This window comes from Megalobrama amblycephala, linkage group LG15, assembly GCF_018812025.1.
Source record: "Megalobrama amblycephala isolate DHTTF-2021 linkage group LG15, ASM1881202v1, whole genome shotgun sequence".
Classification (NCBI taxonomy): Eukaryota; Metazoa; Chordata; class Actinopteri; order Cypriniformes; family Xenocyprididae; genus Megalobrama; species Megalobrama amblycephala.
This window is the reverse complement of record NC_063058.1, coordinates 27,399,138-27,417,848: the sequence shown is the minus strand read 5'-3', so window position 1 is coordinate 27,417,848 and position 18,711 is coordinate 27,399,138. Positions and strand designations below refer to the sequence as shown.

The following is an 18,711-nucleotide window of genomic DNA, read 5'->3' as shown; positions in this document are numbered from 1 at the left end:
GTAAGCATTCAGGAACATTTTGATGTCTATCAATAATGACAGTGCATCTGCAAGAACAGAAATTGGGTCTGTTGAACTTGCGACCCTTCTGGCCTTTGAAATGTCAGAGCTGAGTGATTTCTCAACCAGAACCTGACAGCCATCTAAATGACAAGTTCATAGTGAATTAGTAAACACTGTAACTCGTGTCAGCCGATAGCATATGTTTTGTGTTTGTTCTGTCAGAGGTGGAGCTTTTTTGAAACTTCCTTGTGTACACACAATTTTGTCATTGTGACATTATTTGATACTGAAAATGACGCGCGCTACCAGTAAAACATTTGGTCGTGCCGCTCAGTGCAACCGCATTTATTATGTCCTGAATATTATTGCTTCACAATTCAAACTCATGTTGCTATTGTTCATGCCATACAGCGGCCTGCTGAACTCATTTATAATGCAAAGCAGCTTTTCGCATAGAGCAGATGCCGTGCAGTTCTTGGTAGAATCTCGATCTGTGAGATCAGAGTTAGATGAGAAGCTACAATTTTACACAATATTGCAGCAGTAGAATCTAGATTTTAGAATCTAGTGTGGTTTGCTCATGAAAAAATTGTTATGATGCTGAGTGGTTGTCAGGGCTCTGCTATGTTATTTCTAAGGCATTGTAGGTGGTCGCTAGGGTGGTTGCTAACTGGTCCAAGTCAAAAGATGTTTTAAATGTTGTTCATGGGAATTAAATAATGGTTCTTTATTGGCATTGATGGATTCATGACGAACCTTTAACATCCATTACACAAGATTCTTTATAGTGGAAAAAGGATCTTAAGATTCTTAAAATGTTCTTCATATTAAGAACTGTTCACTGAAAGGTTCTTTGGGAAACCAGAAATGGTTCTTCGTGGCATCACTGTGAAATCTTTTTTTTTAAGAGTGTAAAGGAAATGTGAGGGAAAATCCATTGATCATCATGCTCTAGTAATGTGTTTGTGTGTGTAAGTGGTTTATTGCGTGTCCTCATGTGCACCGTGGAGTTGGTATCATAATTGAGATTTAGGCGGATCGCCAAGCTCATGTATCACACTATGTGTGTGTAAATCCCTTGATTGAATTGAACAGAACTGGGCCAGGTTATCAGTGAGGGGTCTGTCTAGGATGGGCGTGTTCTCTGTGCCACCTGCTAAGAATACTCACACACTTTCCCTTGTCTCTGGTTCCTCTCTCTCTTACACACTGGTGTTGTGTAGGTGAAGTGGATTTGCCTTCTTCAAGGACTGCCAGAACATTTTCTGCAAATATTGCAAAATTTAATTTAGTAATACACAACTCCAAATATAAAAACATATAGAATGGTTAAAAAGTTGTTTATGTTTATTAGGGCCCGAGCACCGATGGTGTGAGGACCCTATTGGAATTGCTCGGTCAATTCTTCTTCTTCTTCTAAATGAACTGCATTTTTGAGGACCTAAACATGCTCAATCTCATAAAACTTTGCACACGCGTCAGAAGTGGTGAAAATTTACGTCTGATATGGGTTTCAGAAATAGGTGTGGCAAAATGGCTCGATAGCACCACATACAAAATTTCAATTAAGCGCCCTTTGTGCTATGTTTCACGTACAAGAATGAAATTCAGTAGACACATGTAACAGCCAAATACCTACAAAAAAGTCCCGGGGAGCAAAATCTGAAAACCCAACAGGAAGCCATTTCCAGATGTCGTACTTTAACAAACTCCTCCTAGAGCTTTAATCAGATCAACATCATATTTGGTCAGTCTAATCTAAAGGTCTTAGTGATGTTAAATTGTGAAGATCTTGAGTTGTCCATGCCGGCCTGACAAAATTCAATGTTTGGTCATGAAACAGTAAGTTGTTTTAACTCTGGCATATGACCGATCTGCCCCAAACTTCACGTTTTATTTAGAGTCCTGGCCTGAAGACATCTACATGACAATATTCAGTTATAGTAATAGCGCCACCTACTGGAAACTGGAAGTGGTGTGTTTAACACTGTTATGTACTTCTAACAACATACTAAAATATGCAATTGAGTGCTATGCTACAAACATCCTAAAACATGCTCACAACACTTAACCGAGTGCTAAAGCATGCTATTATCTTCATGAAACAGGAAGTCGTTGTAACTCCGACCCTATAGACCAATTTGGTGTTTGCAAACAGCGATGAAGTTTTTTGTGGGCGGAGCCTAGCTGGTTGCAGAAAATGAAAGTTGAGCAGTATAAGTCTATGGAAGCCACGAAATAAAAGCAAAAAGAAATTTATATCTCACAATTCTGACTTTTATTTCTCGCAAATCTGAGTTTACATATCACATTTCTTACAAAATAAAACAGAATTGTGAGATATACTCGTTATTCTGTCTTTTCTGAATTGCAATTTATCCCGCAATTCTGACTTTTCCCCCTCAGAATTGTGAAATAAACTCACAATTGCGAGTTATAAAGTCCGAACTGGGAGTAATAAACACGCAAATGCAAGAGAAAAAAAAAGTCAGAATTGTGAAATAAAAATTATTATGTTTAAAAGTTATCTATGTAAAATATTATAGGTTTAAATTATTTTAATTATAATTGTTTCATGCTGTATGTATGTATGTCCTCTGAACTGCATAGGCCTATGTGAATATTATGTAGAGACTTACTGTTTACATCAAATTCCTGCTTTAATAGTAGACTAATCCTTGCAGGTGTCATCAGTGCAGTCTGTGAAACGTCTCTGTTTATCTTCAAATTACGTTTTCAACGATGGTTTTCTTTAAAAATGAAGACTATATTTTTTGCATTCCGATTCCAACATCCAGAGGCACAACAAAACATTTTTCTCTTATTCTTTGGATTTTTTCACATTTTTCTTCAATAGCTTCAACTATTTTTCTGCAACCAGTATGCGCGCGCAGCTGCAAGTGACGTAATTGTGACGTCTGCTCCAAAGTGGTCTATAGGTCGTTTTTCAAACACCTTATTACAACCTATATTTACGTTTTAAAGTCATGCGCCCTCTAGCCGGCGTAAAAATAATGACAGTGTTGTGTTACGTCTGTGTCATGAAATGAAGTATGACTGTCGTTACCAACCAAAATGTGTGTTCATTTAAAGGTGCCCTAGAGTTAAAAATTGAATTTACCTTGGCATAGTTAAATAACAAGAGTTCAGTACATGGAAGTCTCAAACACTGTTGTTTCCTCCTTCTTATATAAATATCATTTGTTTAAAAGACCTCCGAAGAACAGGCGGATCTCAACATAACACTGACTGTTATGTAACAGTCGGGATCATTAATATGTACGCCCCCAATATTTGCATATGCCAGCTCATGTTCAATGCATTACACAAGGGCAGCCAGTATTAACGTCTGGAGCAGCACAGCTGAATCATCAGACTAGGTAAGCAATCAAGGACAACAGCGAAAAATGGCAGATGGAGCAATAATAACTGACATGATCCATGATATCATGATATTTTTAGTGATATTTGTAAATTGTCTTTCTAAAAGTTTCGTTAGCATGTTGCTAATGTACTGTTAAATGTGGTTAAAGTTACCATCGTTTATTACTGTATTCACGGAGACAAGAGCCGTCGCTATTTTCATTTTTTAAACACTTGCAGTCTGTATAATTCATAAACACAACTTTATAATTCTTTATAAATCTCTCCAACAGTGTGTAATGTTAGCTTTAGCCACAGAACATACTATCAAACTCATTCAGAATCAAATGTAAACATCCAAATAAATACCATACTTACGCAATTAGACATGCTGCATGGCGAACACTTTGTAAAGATTCATTTTGAGGGTTATATTAGCTGTGTGAACTTTGTTTATGCACTGTTTAAGGCAAGCGTGAGCTCCGTGGGCGGAGAGAGCGAGCATTTAAAGGGGCCGCAGCCTGAATCAGCGCATATTTAATGATGCCCCAAAATATGCAGTTAAAAAAATGAATAAAAAAAAAATCTATGTGGTATTTTGAGCTGAAACTTCACAGACACATTCAGGGGACACCTTAGACTTATACTACATCTTTTAAAAAGACGTTCTACGGCACCTTTAAATGCAATGCGTGGACTTTTTACACCATTTGTCCTCATTTTTTTTATTAACGAATACACCCACCCCACCCCTAAACCTACCCTTAGTGATTTATAGTGCATTTACACTGGGATCGAACCTATGATTGCATGATCACATGATTGTTGTATATTGCAATGCTCTGCCAATTGAGCTACACGAAACCTGAAATATGACGCAGATAAAAGGGAACAATGCATTAAAATGAAAGTGTCCTGTTGTCGATTGGAGTGCAACTTTAGCAAACACTCCTATGGGTTGTATTTCAGGGAAGTGACAAATAACCTATATAGGCGTATTGTTTGGAGAACATGTTGCATTTGATAAGTGCCCTGGCCTGAAGACATCTGCACGCCAAAATTTAGTTATAGTCATAGCGCCACCAGCTAGTAGCAGGAAGTGTGGCAAATACAAATGGTTTTAACCACAAATGCTCGTCTTGCACTAGCTCTGCAATGCGATCATCACATTGGAAAGGTCAAGCATGACGTAGGCAGAAGTGTTTACAAAGAGAACGTGCAAAGACTAAGTCAAATGGCATTTACAAAAAAAGGTAAAACAATGATGTCGGACGATTTTGAAGTTGGAGGAGAAAGTCAGATGGAATTTTTCGCCCTACCGCGGTAATTCCGCCTACGTCAGGCGTGACCTTTCCAACGTGATGATCGCATCGCAGAGCTAGTGCAAGACGAGCATTTCTGGTTAAAAAGTACATAAATTTTGTTTTGTTTTTTTAGAAAATGACAGATTGTTTCTCTAGATATGGCTGGGATCGTGTAGAACCCTTTGAAGCTGCACTGAAACTGCAGTTTGGACCTTCAACCCATTGAAAGATGTTGGAGTCCACTATATGGAGAAAAATCCTAGAATGTTTTCCTCGAAAACCTTAATTTCTTTTTGACTGAAGAAAGAAAGACATAAACATCTTGGATGACACGGGGGTGAGTAAATTATCAGGAAATACAACATCTGAAAAATGTCTTGAGATGTGGTAACCGTAGTACAAGCAGAATAATTGACTCCGGTCCAATGAATTATTGGAAAATAATTCTTGGAAAATATTTTCTAATAATTCAACGGCCCACCGTCGATTATTCCTTACATATATATGGTCGTTTCTGAGTGAGCTGTAATGAGATGAGTGTGTAACGTTGAGCATTCACTCTCCACTGCTGCTAAGAGCCTCTTCAAAACAAACAGCACAAAAGAACCAGAGGCTGCATAATGTAAGCCAACGCTTCCTTTAATTAATACTGAGCTCGCTTTGTGTAGGGAGAGTGAGAGAGAGACTGACTCATCATGTTTAAATATCAATTCTTACATGAAATCACTTCATCTAACTCATCTACTCCAAACCAATAAGGCCAGACAAATAATCTTCGGCATGGATCTTTAAAACTCTGTCCCGTTTCAGCCTACTTGAGCTCTCTATATGGTTATGTTTCAGTCGCACACCATGCCCTGATCAGACGTCATCTTCCCTAATTATCTCATAATTTAGGTGGGGGTGGCTGTTACCACTGAAATGAGCTGTAGACTAAAACAAGGATTTGGAGAAATTGCAAAGGGGAGGAGGGATGGGTATGACTAGGACTTTAGAACCATAACTTTTGCAAAATGAGTGCAGTTGAACAAAATGCAGTTCTTCTCAAATAAATAAGCAAGTATGCAGTACAAAGATTGCCTTTTATGTTGCCTAATGTTCACTTTTCTGACTCATCTGCCATAATGTCAAAGCGAACAGACTAAAAGATGTTCAAAGGCTCCTGGGTCTCTAACATTGTAATCATCAGCTGTGACAGCGCAGCATCCGCATCGTCTCCAGATCCCTGGAGCTCAGGCTTTGATCTACCAGCGGTCGTCCGCTCCCTCCCCACCCCTTCCAAACGCCTGTGCTGTTGATAGGAGTATGTTTGCCTTCCGCCAGGTGGGTTTTCCTCAGTTTACACACTGTCTACACACCTCAAACTCTGACATGTGAGTCATCACAGCTTCTGGATGTAAGAACACTGAGTGGTGATTTATGTCATAATTATTTTTAACCTACACAGTATGTACAGAAACATGTTTGTGTCAAGGTGCGGTTACACAACTTTGTATTCCATCCATCCATCCATCCATCCATCAATTTATTCTTTTGTCCATCCATCCATCTATTTATTCTTTTGTCCATTCATTCATCCATCCATCCATATGTCTGTCCATCCGTCCATCCATCTTTTCATTTGTCCATACATCTATTTATTCATCTGTCCATCTATCCATCCATCCATTTATTAATTTGTCCATCCATTCATTAATTTGTCCATCCATCCAACAGTCCGTCCGTCTGTCCATTCATTCATTCGTCCATCCATCCATCCATCCATCCGTCCATCCATCCATCCATCCATCCAACCAACCAACCGTCCGTCCGTCCGTCCGTCCGTCCGTCCATCCATTTATTAATTTGTCCATCCATTCATTCATTTGTCCATCCATCCAACCGTGTGTCTGTCTGTCCATCCATTCATTTGTCTATCCATCCATCCATCCATCCATCCAACCAACCGTCCATCCATCCATTCATTAATTTGTCCATCCATCCATTAATCTGTCCATCCATCCAACCGTCCATCCATCCATTTATTTATTTGTCCATCCATCCATTAATCTGTCCATCCATCCATCCATCCATCCATCCATCCATTTAGTCTTTTGTCCATCCATCCATCTATTTCTTTTGTCCATCCATTCATCCATCCATCCATATGTCTGTCCATCCGTCCATCCATCTTTTCATTTGTCCATACATCCATACATCTATTTATTCATCTGTCCATCTATCCATCCATCCATTTATTAATTTGTCTATCCATTCATTAATTTGTCCATCCATCCAACAGTCCGTCCATCTGTCCATTCATTCATTCATTTGTCCATCCATCCATCCATCCAACTAACTGTCCATCCATCCATCCATCCAACCAACCGTCCGTCCATCCATTTATTAATTTGTCCATCCATTCATTCATTTGTCCGTCCATCCAACCGTGCGTCCATCTGTCCATCCATTCATTCATTTGTCCATCCATCCATCCATCCATCCATCCATCCAACCAACGTCCGTCCATCCATTCATTAATTTGTCCATCCATCCAACCGTCTGTCCATCCATTTATTAATTTGTCTATCCATTCATTAATTTGTCCATCCATCCAACAGTCCGTCCGTCTGTCCATTCATTCATTCATTTGTCCATCCATCCATCCATCCATCCATCCATCCATCCATCCATCCATCCATCCAACTAACTGTCCATCCATCCATCCATCCATCCATCCATCCATCCATCCATCCATCCAACTAACTGTCCATCCATCCATCCATCCATCATCCATCCATCCATCCAACCAACCGTCCATCCATTTATTAATTTGTCCATCCATTCATTCATTTGTCCGTCCATCCAACCGTGCGTCCATCTGTCCATCCATTCATTCATTTGTCCATCCATCCATCCATCCATCCATCCATCCATCCAACCAACGTCCGTCCATCCATTCATTAATTTGTCCATCCATCCAACCATCTGTCCATCCATTTATTAATTTGTCCATCCATCCATCCATCCAACCGTCCATCCATCATTAATTCATTTGTCCATCCATCCATCCATCCATCCATCCATCCAACCGTCCATCCATCCATTAATTCATTTGTCCATCCATCCATCCATCCAACCGTCCATCCATCCATTTATTCATTTGTCCATCCATCCATTCATTAATTTGTCCATCTATCCAACCGTCCATCCATCCATTTATTTATTTGTCCATCCATCCATTAATTTGTCCATCCATCTATCATCCAACCTTTCATCCATCCATTTATTCATTTGTCCATCCATCCATCCATCCATCCAACTGTCCATCCATCCATTTATTAATTTGTCCATCCATCCATCCATCCATCCATCCACCCATCCATCCACCCATCCATCCAACCATCCATCCATCCATCCATCCATCCATTCATTCATTCATTTGTCCATCCATCTATTCATTCATTTGTCCATCCATCCATTTATTCATTTGTCCATCCATCCATCCATTCATCCATCCATCCATCCATCCATCCAACCGTCCGTCCATCCATTAATTCGTCCATCCATCTATCCATCCAACCAACCGTCCGTCCGTCCATCCATTTATTCATTTGTCCATCCATCCATCATCCATCCAACCATCTGTCCATCCATTTATTCATTTGTCCATCCATCCATCCATTTATTCATTTGTCCATCCAACCATCCATCCAACTGCCTGTCCATCCATTAATTCATTTGTCCATCCATTCAGTCATCCATCCATTTATTCATTTGTCAATTCATCCATCATCCATTAATGTGTCCATCCAACCATCCGTCCATCCAACCGTACATCCATCCATTTTTCCATTTTTATTATTATTTTATTTTTTGACCTAAATTAAGATGTTCATTTAGACTAACATATTTTTAGGTTATCTGACAAAATGTTTTTACAGTATAATTCAGAAAATGGAATTATCAGAACCAGAAGAATCAACCTATATGAGTCACAGAAGAGAACTATCTGCATTATCCTTCTCATTTTCAGAAACTGCTCACCACTGCTTCTGTCTCAGGCTTGGATAAAGTATGTGACCCTGTCACAAGAACCTTAACCTTGTCTTACAATCCACCTGATACAGGCTTGAGTGTCGCCTGTGTGTGACCTAAAAAGGTGTGCAATCCTGCACATAGACAAACTGGTATTAAGTAAATCAGAACATCCATCTAACCTAATGAAATTTGCTGCCGTAAGAGGCCTTGATATAACACTTCAATGATGCACGTATGGAGAGATCATCCTCTTGAGGGCTTTTACTGTAATTTAACCGTGACCCCTGGATGTGACACAAAGCTCACATGGCACTGACGTGGGACAAAGAGAAAGAAAACATCCTGTAGGTCCAGGGGCCAGTTGCAAAAACACAGCCGCTATGTTTAGACTGTCTAAAAACAACTCTGACCAACTAGCAGTTAGCCAAGGGATAATCAGTCAAAATTTTCAAAGTTTTTATGTAACTGACTTAATGTATAACCTATCTAAAAAGAAAAAAGAAAAAAGAAAAAAATTAAATTGTAAGACTAGTCTAAGCAATTTATGTAATGCGCCACAGATCCGCAAAGTGGGGTCCTGTGTCTGACTTCAGACGTACATCTTTAAGACTCATTTAAGGAATCAGAGTGAATCCTCTTACAAATTTCACTAACCCATATAATCATGGAGTGGTTACAATGTCACTGCTACCTCCCACTGTATTTAAGTTGTTTATATATATATACATTTTATTCAACATTAAATTGATTGATTGAGTGACAATAAAGATGTAAAGTAAAGATTTTATTTAGTTTTTTAATGATATCTTTATGCATGCTTTTTAAAAGTTTAACTAATTAGATTTTACAGTGTAATAAATGTTTCTTGTGCACAAAATCAGCTTATTAGAATGATTTCTGAAGGATCATGTGACACTGAAGACTGGAGTAATGATGCTGAAAATACAGCATTGATTACAGGAATAAATTACATTTTTAAATATATTCAAATTAGAAAACAGTTATTTTAAACTAATAACATTTCACAATAGTACTGTTTTTACTGTATTTCAAACAAATGCAGTCTTGATGAGCAGAAGAGACTTCTCAAAAAAATCATACCAATGCTTATTGCATATGTGTTTTTGTTTGATATTGATGAACAATATCAAATATTATATGGAGCACAACTTAATAGAATGTAATTAGCTGAACAAAAATGGACAGAAAAGAGCCGCTCAGCTTGCAGTTCTCAGACTTTTTTATTTTTTAATGTAATAAAATACTGGCTTACTTTAAATGGTTTTGCATGCTATAATAGGGAAAAAAATACCGCTGTTACATTTTCTAGTATTCTTTCTAAATAAAAATTGTAAAATATTGTGATGAATATGACCCAGTTCAACAATTGTATCTGGACTTAGTAGTGTATAAGAAAAATCTCCAGAAATGCATGTTAACTATGGTATTTGTTAAAATTAACAATTTCACATATTTTATTAAATGGTTTAATATTAATTAAACCCACTTTCTTGCACATGCTTCATTTATGATGTCTAAATTTTTGCAAATAAAACAAAATGTCTTTTGGTGTAGTCTCACAATTGTGCACCTATAAAATGACCTGCTTATGCTCTTATAATATTTGGTTTTTCACTTGCAGAGAGATTTCAGGAAAGATTTTTGGTCTCCTGTAGGTGTTTTTTGTTCCTAACTCCTGCCAGCGAAGCGGCTCTCCTCACACACAGATCTTTTTTTGTGTAGAACGTCAAAGAGAATATGAAAAGGTACATCTCTCGTATGAATATCCCCATGACGTGAGAAGCTGCTCATTTTCCATTTGCTGTCAGGAGATAGATTAACTCTCCACCCCTCCTCCCCCTTTTCAGGTCCTCATAAATAGCAAATCGCACCGTGTCGTTGTAGTACAACAATAGTAGCACATACAATTAAAAGACTGACAAGCTTGTTTAAATAATAAGAAACACCAGCATGTACTCAACTAAAAGCGAGGGACCGCGCAGAGGAAGGTCTTTTGACTCCATGAACCTTGGTCTGACTTTGGAAGAGAAGCAACTTAATAATGAGGTAAGCGCTTTCCCATATCATTTTGAAATGTTTTAAAAACATTTTTAACTGCTTATTTGGTCAATTTGCATGCATTTTATAAATACATTATCTGCTCAGGTGAGATTTTTTAAGTTCTCAACAGATGAGAGTTTCTATGCAAAAAATTATATTATTTAAGTCTTACAATGCCAAATTTAGATTTCCAGGAATCATAGATCTCTGAAATGGCAAGTGCGTTCAGGAAACTGAAGGTGACCGGTACCATGGTGCACCGCTGTCCAAGAGTGAGAAAGCTCTAACACATCCAATGCTTGATGCTGTTGGCAATGATATGTTCCAATCCTCCATGCACCGAATCTAAAGATGCATCAAATTAAGTACACTTAACAGAGATGTGCGTGGAAGAGTGATTAATTGCAGCCTAATCCCAGTGTTAGATTAAAACAAGAGGGCGCTAATAATAGGCTTCCTTGCTCTCCAAATGAGATTGTTTTAAGACGACAGACACTGGCCTGTCTTTGTTGAAGCGAGACGGTGAATTGCAGGACTCTGAACCCTGCCACGGTCAATGCACTAATGCTGTCTGGAATCCTGCTGTCGGGAAGACGAGGACAGGGACGATTACTCTCCCACATGCGTGATAGAAGAAACATGGTCAGTAGACGACAAGCTTTGAGGTCGCTTAAACCTGCTATTTTGCAAATCAAAATTGAATTATATTCAATTATGTTTATAGTATAAATTATATTAAATTAAATCATTATTATTTAACACAACTTAATATATACTATAATTATTCATTTACATTTAATACTTTATTTAATAAAGAGTTTTTGTTTAAACATTGAAGGAGCTCACTCTCTCATGGCGTTACATTTAATTAAATGTGTTTAAATTACATGTAAAAAAAAAAACTAAATAAATAATAAAATTAAATTAAATAAACAACTGTTCATTTGTACCCTAGTAAAAAAGTAATATATTTAAAATACATTTAGTATACTTTAAATCTAACATATTTACTGACATATCGCTTGTATAAAAATGATAATTAAACTTTATTTGGAGTATTTCTTTATTGCACAATGCACAGTTCTTAATATTAAGCCTAAAATGTGTTTTAATGTCACTGTTGATAAGGACTGTATGAATAATATCAGTCTTTAAATGCAAGATATTTAAAGTGTACCTAAAGTATACTTGCAACGGTTCCACTTTAGCACAATCAAATGTACTTCAGTATATCTTTAGCTGGACCTCATCAATACTTTAAAAGTGCATTAAGTACACAATTAGCTGTTCCAATTAAATATACCAGGTTTAGTATACCAAAAGTACAATTTTGCAAGGTATTTTTATTAAGTACATAATATATAAATGTATTTGTCATATACTAAGCATGAAGTAAATGTATTTCAAATACATTTTAGTATACTTATTTTTCACTAGGGTATGCATGTCACAGCTTCTTCATGGAATAAAATGGAGTTTTTAGGGAATAAAAAGAGTTTTCGCCTACATTTTTTGCCTACATTTGTGTGTGGATCCTTTTCTTCTTTCATTGTATCATGTTGGATTGGTTTGGTTTCCATTCGGACTGGTGTTTGGCGCTACGTTGTTCATCACATTGTACTTCATAAACATCATATATTTTTTCACGCACTACTACTAATTATAATTATCGGTATGATTTCTTGAATCTAATCCCAAGTCTGCAACCTTGCTTGTGCAGCGTCCGCTTATGTTAAGCAGGTCATGATGACTGCCGCTGTCCGCGGTGCTGAACTGACGCAGGAACCGGCACCTTTAATCGGATGACCTGTTCGCAGCTGGACTTTGTTGTAGTTGTTGATTACTTAAAAATAAACCCCTCAGTTGACCGAGTAAACCGTGTCTTCTTCACCAAGCAATTTCCATTTGTTCTTCGTATCAGAAGTAGCGCGAGTGCTTTAAGTACATCAGTAATAGAATCAGTTTACTGTTGGAAATTTGTTGTGTTGCAATCGAGTCGTATCCAGTGTAGACAGCATCACTGATTATAATGGGTTCTATCTGCTTTGTCGCGTCACGCTGCTTGCTTCTGGTGTCGACAAGAGCAAAAAAATCGAATGTACAAAATGATCACTGTAAAAATAAATAAACAGCAACAATGTTGCTTTAATTTTATTGCTGATTGAGTTGAAACTCAAATTACAGAATGTGTTTTGATAAGTAAAATGGATGGAAAAATAAAATGATTTTTCAGTTTTTGCCCTCTTAATAGGAAAGTTCAAAACCTTCGGATGAATACAAAGAAAGCTGTATGTGTGCCCTTAAGCGATTAAGTGTTGTTTACGACACTCTTTCTTTAATCTACATGATCTGATTGACAAGCTGTGAGCACATGACTTAGGTTTGGATTTAAAGTGGGCTAATGTTGTTGACGCTACAAATAAACATCAAGTCATGTAAAGCAATAAATGATTTTGATGACCTATATTTCTACCTGACCTAACCAGGCAGTCCAATCAATCTGATTTTGTGCCTATGTTTTACAGATGAACAAATCTGCTTTTCCAAAGATCGAGGAGAATAAAGACAACAAAACTGTGTCTACAGAGCGGGGTCGGGCTGCTGTTGTGTTCTCTCTGAAAAATGAAGTTGGTGGGCTTGTCAAGGCGCTAAAACTTTTCCAGGTGAAGGGCAAATTGTTTTTTGTGAGGATTTTCTTGCTTTCCCTAAAACTTTACGCTGTAAAATTAACCATCATTCATAAATCAACAGGAAAACCACGTCAACCTTGTGCACATTGAGTCCAGAAAATCCAAAAGGCGCAACTCAGAATTCGAAATCTTCGTAGACTGCGATAGCAACCGCGAGCAGCTGCACGAGATCATTCAGCTGCTGAGGAAACACGTGAACGTGCTTGAGATGGACGCGCCTGACAACCGCCTGCCTGAAGAAAGCGGTACTTGAATTAACAACACTATTTTTTTGTCAGATGTGACTTTTTTTAATAACTATAAAAATACTCAATATTTGATTTTTTTTTTTCCAGAGATGGAGAATGTGCCGTGGTTCCCGAAGAAGATTTCAGATTTGGATAAATGTGCGAACCGAGTGCTGATGTATGGATCAGACCTGGATGCGGATCACCCGGTAAGCGCGGCAACGTTTCATCTCAATTATGTCATCAGTAAGATGTAATCACGTCGCTTACAGTTTTGCTTCTGTTTCAACAGGGATTCAAGGATAATGTCTATCGCAAAAGGAGAAAGTACTTTGCAGACTTGGCTATGAGCTTCAAACAGTGAGTTTTTAGTAACCTCTTAAAATATACTTTAATATAAAACGTATATACATTTAATATATATATATCGCTGTCAAATCGATTAATCACGATTAATCGCATCTATCTATCTATCTATCTGTTTCCTCATGAAGTCTAATGGAAGTTTTGTCTTCTCTTCCATCAGTGGAGATCCCATTCCCCGTATTGAGTTCACAGAGGAGGAGGTGAAAACATGGGGAGTTGTGTTCAGGGAGCTGAATAAGCTCTACCCCACACACGCCTGCCGCGAGTACCTGAAGAACCTGCCCTTGCTCACCAAATACTGCGACTTCCGTGAGGACAACATCCCACAGTTGGAGGATGTCTCGCGCTTCCTCAAAGGTGAGATAAAGGGATGTCAGTTCATCATGCTGGGTTTGTTCAGGATTTATAGACTACTTCTTCATTAACATTGCGCGAATGACTGTTTCAGAGCGTACTGGCTTCACCATCAGGCCTGTGGCTGGATATCTCTCCCCGCGAGACTTCCTGGCAGGTCTTGCCTTCCGTGTGTTTCACTGCACTCAATATGTCCGACACAGCTCAGACCCCCTCTACACACCCGAGCCGTGAGTACACCAACAATCAAATGTTATCAAACTTATGATATAAATACATACAGGGACTATAATTGATGATATAGCCATCACTATAATAAATTCAAAAAATCTACTTTTATTTATTTTTGTAGTGAGTGTGTGTGTGTGTATATATATATATATATATATATATATATATATATATATATATATATATATATATATATATTAAACATTAAAATGTTTATTTTTATGTACATGTATATAAAATGTATGTATATATATATATATATATATATATATATATATATATATATATATATATAAAACATTAAAATGTTTATTTTTATGTACATGTTAATAAATGTATATTTTAATATTTTATTTTAAATGTGTGTATATATATATATATATATATATATATATATATATACAATGATATATTTTATATTTCATTTACTTTTATGTACAAGTATATAAAATATATTTTCTTTATTATTCTGTATGTGTCAGTATGTGTATATAATTTATTTGTATTTACATGTGTATATAAAATGCATATTTTATATTAAATGTGTGTATATATATAAATATATATTTAAGAAAATGTTTATGAAATATAACAAATATACAATTTACACACTTTACATAGTGTACTTATACTTTACATAAAAATAAATTATATACACATACTGACACATAAACACACACATAAACATTATATACACAATTGTATCTTTATACATAAAGATATGCATATATAGTGTGTGTGTGTATATATATTATTTATTTTAAGTATATTTTATATATAATTTACTTTTATGTACAAGTATATAAAATATATATTCTTTCATGTGTGTGTGTGTGTCAGTATGTGTATATGATTTATTTTTATGTACATGTATATAAAATGCATTTTTATATTAAATGTGTGTATATCTAAATATATATTTAAGAAAATAACACATTATATACACATTATTTGTATATCTTTATACATAAAGATATGCATATATACTGTGTGTGTGTGTGTGTGTGTGTGTGTGTATATATATATATATATATATATACATATATATATATATATATATGTATATCATTCATTAATTTTAAGTATATTTTATATATCATTTACTTTTATATAAAATATATATTCTTTATTATTTAATGTGTGTGTGTGTGTGTGTGTGTGTGTGTGTGTGTGTGTGTGTGTGTGTGTGTGTGTGTGTGTGTGTGTGTGTGTGTGTGTCAGTATGTGTATATAATTTATTTTTATGTACTTGTATGTAAAATACATGTATTCTTTATATTTTTATTGAATGTGAATATATACACATATTTGTCTGTTTCAGAGACACATGTCACGAGCTGCTTGGACACGTCCCTCTTCTGGCCGAGCCCAGCTTTGCTCAGTTCAGTCAGGAGATTGGTCTCGCGTCACTGGGAGCATCAGATGACTCTATACAGAAACTTGCTACTGTAAGTAATAACAGGCCTTGAGATTTGACTTTTGGTGAGAGATGTTTGATGTGAAATTACTAAAAATGCATATTTAATAATGCAAAATGCACATTATGTTTCAGTGTTATTTCTTCACTGTGGAGTTTGGCCTCTGTAAGCAGGAAGGGAAACTGAGAGCTTATGGGGCCGGTCTGCTGTCATCCATCAGTGAACTGAAGGTAAAGAACCACAAAAAGCTTTTTCTGCATGATGGAAAGTGTATGATTTTCACCTTATAGAGAGAGATGCTCTGTTTCCTTTTCTTCCAGCATGCACTGTCAGGAAACGCCAGGATCTTGCCCTTTGACCCCAACGTGACATGCAAACAGGAGTGTATCATCACCACCTTTCAGGACGTCTACTTTGTTTCGGACACCTTCGAGGAAGCAAAAGTCAAAATGAGGTGTGTGGGCAATCAAAAACAAACCTAAATTCTTACAATGAATAATAAAATTGATAATTAATGCATGAGTATTTAGCACTATAATTTTGTCAATAAATTAAACCTGTGTATTTTATTCTAAATTTAATCTTTTAGAGAGTTTGCAAAGACTATCAAGCGGCCATTCTCAGTGCGCTACAACCCGTACACGCAGAGCGTAGACGTTCTGAAGGACACGGCCAGCATCAACAACGTGGTGGAGGAACTAAGACACGAGTTGGACATCATTGGAGACGCACTAAACAGGCTAAACAAACAGTTAGGAGTCTGAAAAACTACATTTCCCAGCAAATCATTCATTACATCATGTACCAGTCACAAGTTCATTTATTTTGTCACAGTTCGGCATGATTAATATGTGATGCTGTATGTATGAACCTTCCAAACGAAGTCAAATCCTCTTGTGTCTATTTATATTATTAGTTTGGCTCGTTTGATTAAATACGTGGCTCAACAAAAGCTATTCTAAATGTTTGAAAGTGGAGTTATTGTATTATATGTGAATTTTCTACTTGATAGGGTGGTATTTATGCAAGGTGACCACAATAATTTCAGACTAAACATGTGACCGTTAGTCTGGTGTGCAAAGTTGAAGTCTGCTGATTTATTGGTGGTTTCAGTTTGCATTTATGTAATTTCAAATTGGCACCTTATGTTTATTTATTAAGAGATATTGAGTGATAATAATTTTAGTATACTGATTTGTTTTCTATTTCATTTGTGCACAGTATGTATATGAAATATTCAGTATATTCAGTGTATGCTCTGTGTTATTGAAAAAAATGGATGTCTACATGGAGAAGGACCTGGAGGTTAATCTGTATTTATTAAAAATGCATGTAAATGTTGCATTTGACATGAAAGAATATTTTTTACAATTAAATTCAGGAATGTTAAGCGTCTATATAAGTAGGCAAATTCATAACAAAGAATGATTTATGCCTATCAGTTCAAGTTTAAAGTATAGAGAAATGTATTGATAAAGATTATTATTCATATGCTTATAATAAAAAATAAATAATTGTGTTTTTTACTGTGAAAATAGTGTATCGTTTCTCTTTCTTCTTTCTAGCTATAATGTGTTCGTCGTTGGCGCTTGTCGGCTCTAGTGAGTCTTATTCAAATCTCAGGACATTATTTGTCTTATGGGAGACATAATTATGATGAAAGTAAAGGTTTTTTTTACTGTAATTCAATGAATGCAGTGATGTGTACCTGATAAACAAATGGAAAGCGGATTCAGTAGTATCTGTAAGCGTTTTAAAAATTAACTCATTAACGGTTGACCTCAAAATGCGGTGATTGGTTTATCTTGACGAGCGTTGACAAAAGTAACGGATACCACGTGACATCTACGTCTATACTTGGACTATATGCACAAAGTTGTGTTTATGACCTTTTATTTATTGTTTTTGTAAACTTCATATGTTTTTTATTTTTAATGTAAAAAGTTCATTTCTTTAAATGTATATATGTAATTTATCTTTCCCAGTTAACTGTTTTTATCACTTTTTTAATCATTTTAGCAATCTCTTATGGCCTATGATCTTTACTATCATTTTTGTTACTTGTTTGTGACTTTTACATGCGAATATATAAAATAAATATCATATATATATATATATATATATATATATATATATATATATATATATATATATATATATATGTTTTAGAATGGCATAATTATAATATTTGAATATTTGCCTTACTATGTATATGTAATATGAATAGTTTAAGTTCTATATCAGATATAAGTATATCATAATATTATAATTTAAAAAAAATATTATATTAATATCATAATTGTAATTTAATTATTGCAATTATTATCATTTAAATATGACACTAATTATTTGTCTTAGTAGGTATATGTGTATATTTGTTTTAAATATTGAACATGAATTTAGTTTTTATAGTAAATATAAAAAATAATTGTATATTTATTATTATTATTTAATTATAATTATTATAATTTTTATATATATATATATATATATATATATATATATTATAATTAATTATTATTAATTATGTTTTATATATATATATATATATATATATATATATATATATATATATAATTAATTATTATATATATATATATATATATATATATATATATATATATATATATATATATATATATATTAAATATGGACAAATTTAATTTCTTTAATT

At 35.4% G+C, this 18,711-nt stretch overlaps 1 protein-coding gene and 1 long non-coding RNA gene across 2 annotated transcripts; one reads left to right on the top strand and one right to left on the bottom strand.

Moving 5' to 3' along the window:
* Positions 1-798: 798 nt before the first annotated feature.
* On the bottom strand, positions 799-17,866 carry LOC125246838. The gene is made up of 3 exons (XR_007179971.1): positions 17,746-17,866; positions 16,321-16,464; positions 799-1,268 (listed from the first exon to the last, which is right to left on the bottom strand). It is a non-coding gene; the product is annotated as an uncharacterized LOC125246838 (long non-coding RNA).
* tph1a (tryptophan hydroxylase 1 (tryptophan 5-monooxygenase) a) lies at positions 10,407-17,588 on the top strand. The gene is made up of 11 exons (XM_048157882.1): positions 10,407-10,757; positions 13,277-13,414; positions 13,503-13,686; positions 13,777-13,877; positions 13,961-14,028; positions 14,195-14,391; positions 14,483-14,618; positions 15,941-16,067; positions 16,172-16,267; positions 16,358-16,491; positions 16,627-17,588. Exons 1-11 carry the CDS (start codon positions 10,662-10,664, stop codon positions 16,799-16,801), a joined length of 1,452 nt encoding a protein of 483 aa, XP_048013839.1. The 5' UTR covers positions 10,407-10,661; the 3' UTR covers positions 16,802-17,588.
* Positions 17,867-18,711: the final 845 nt, after the last annotated feature.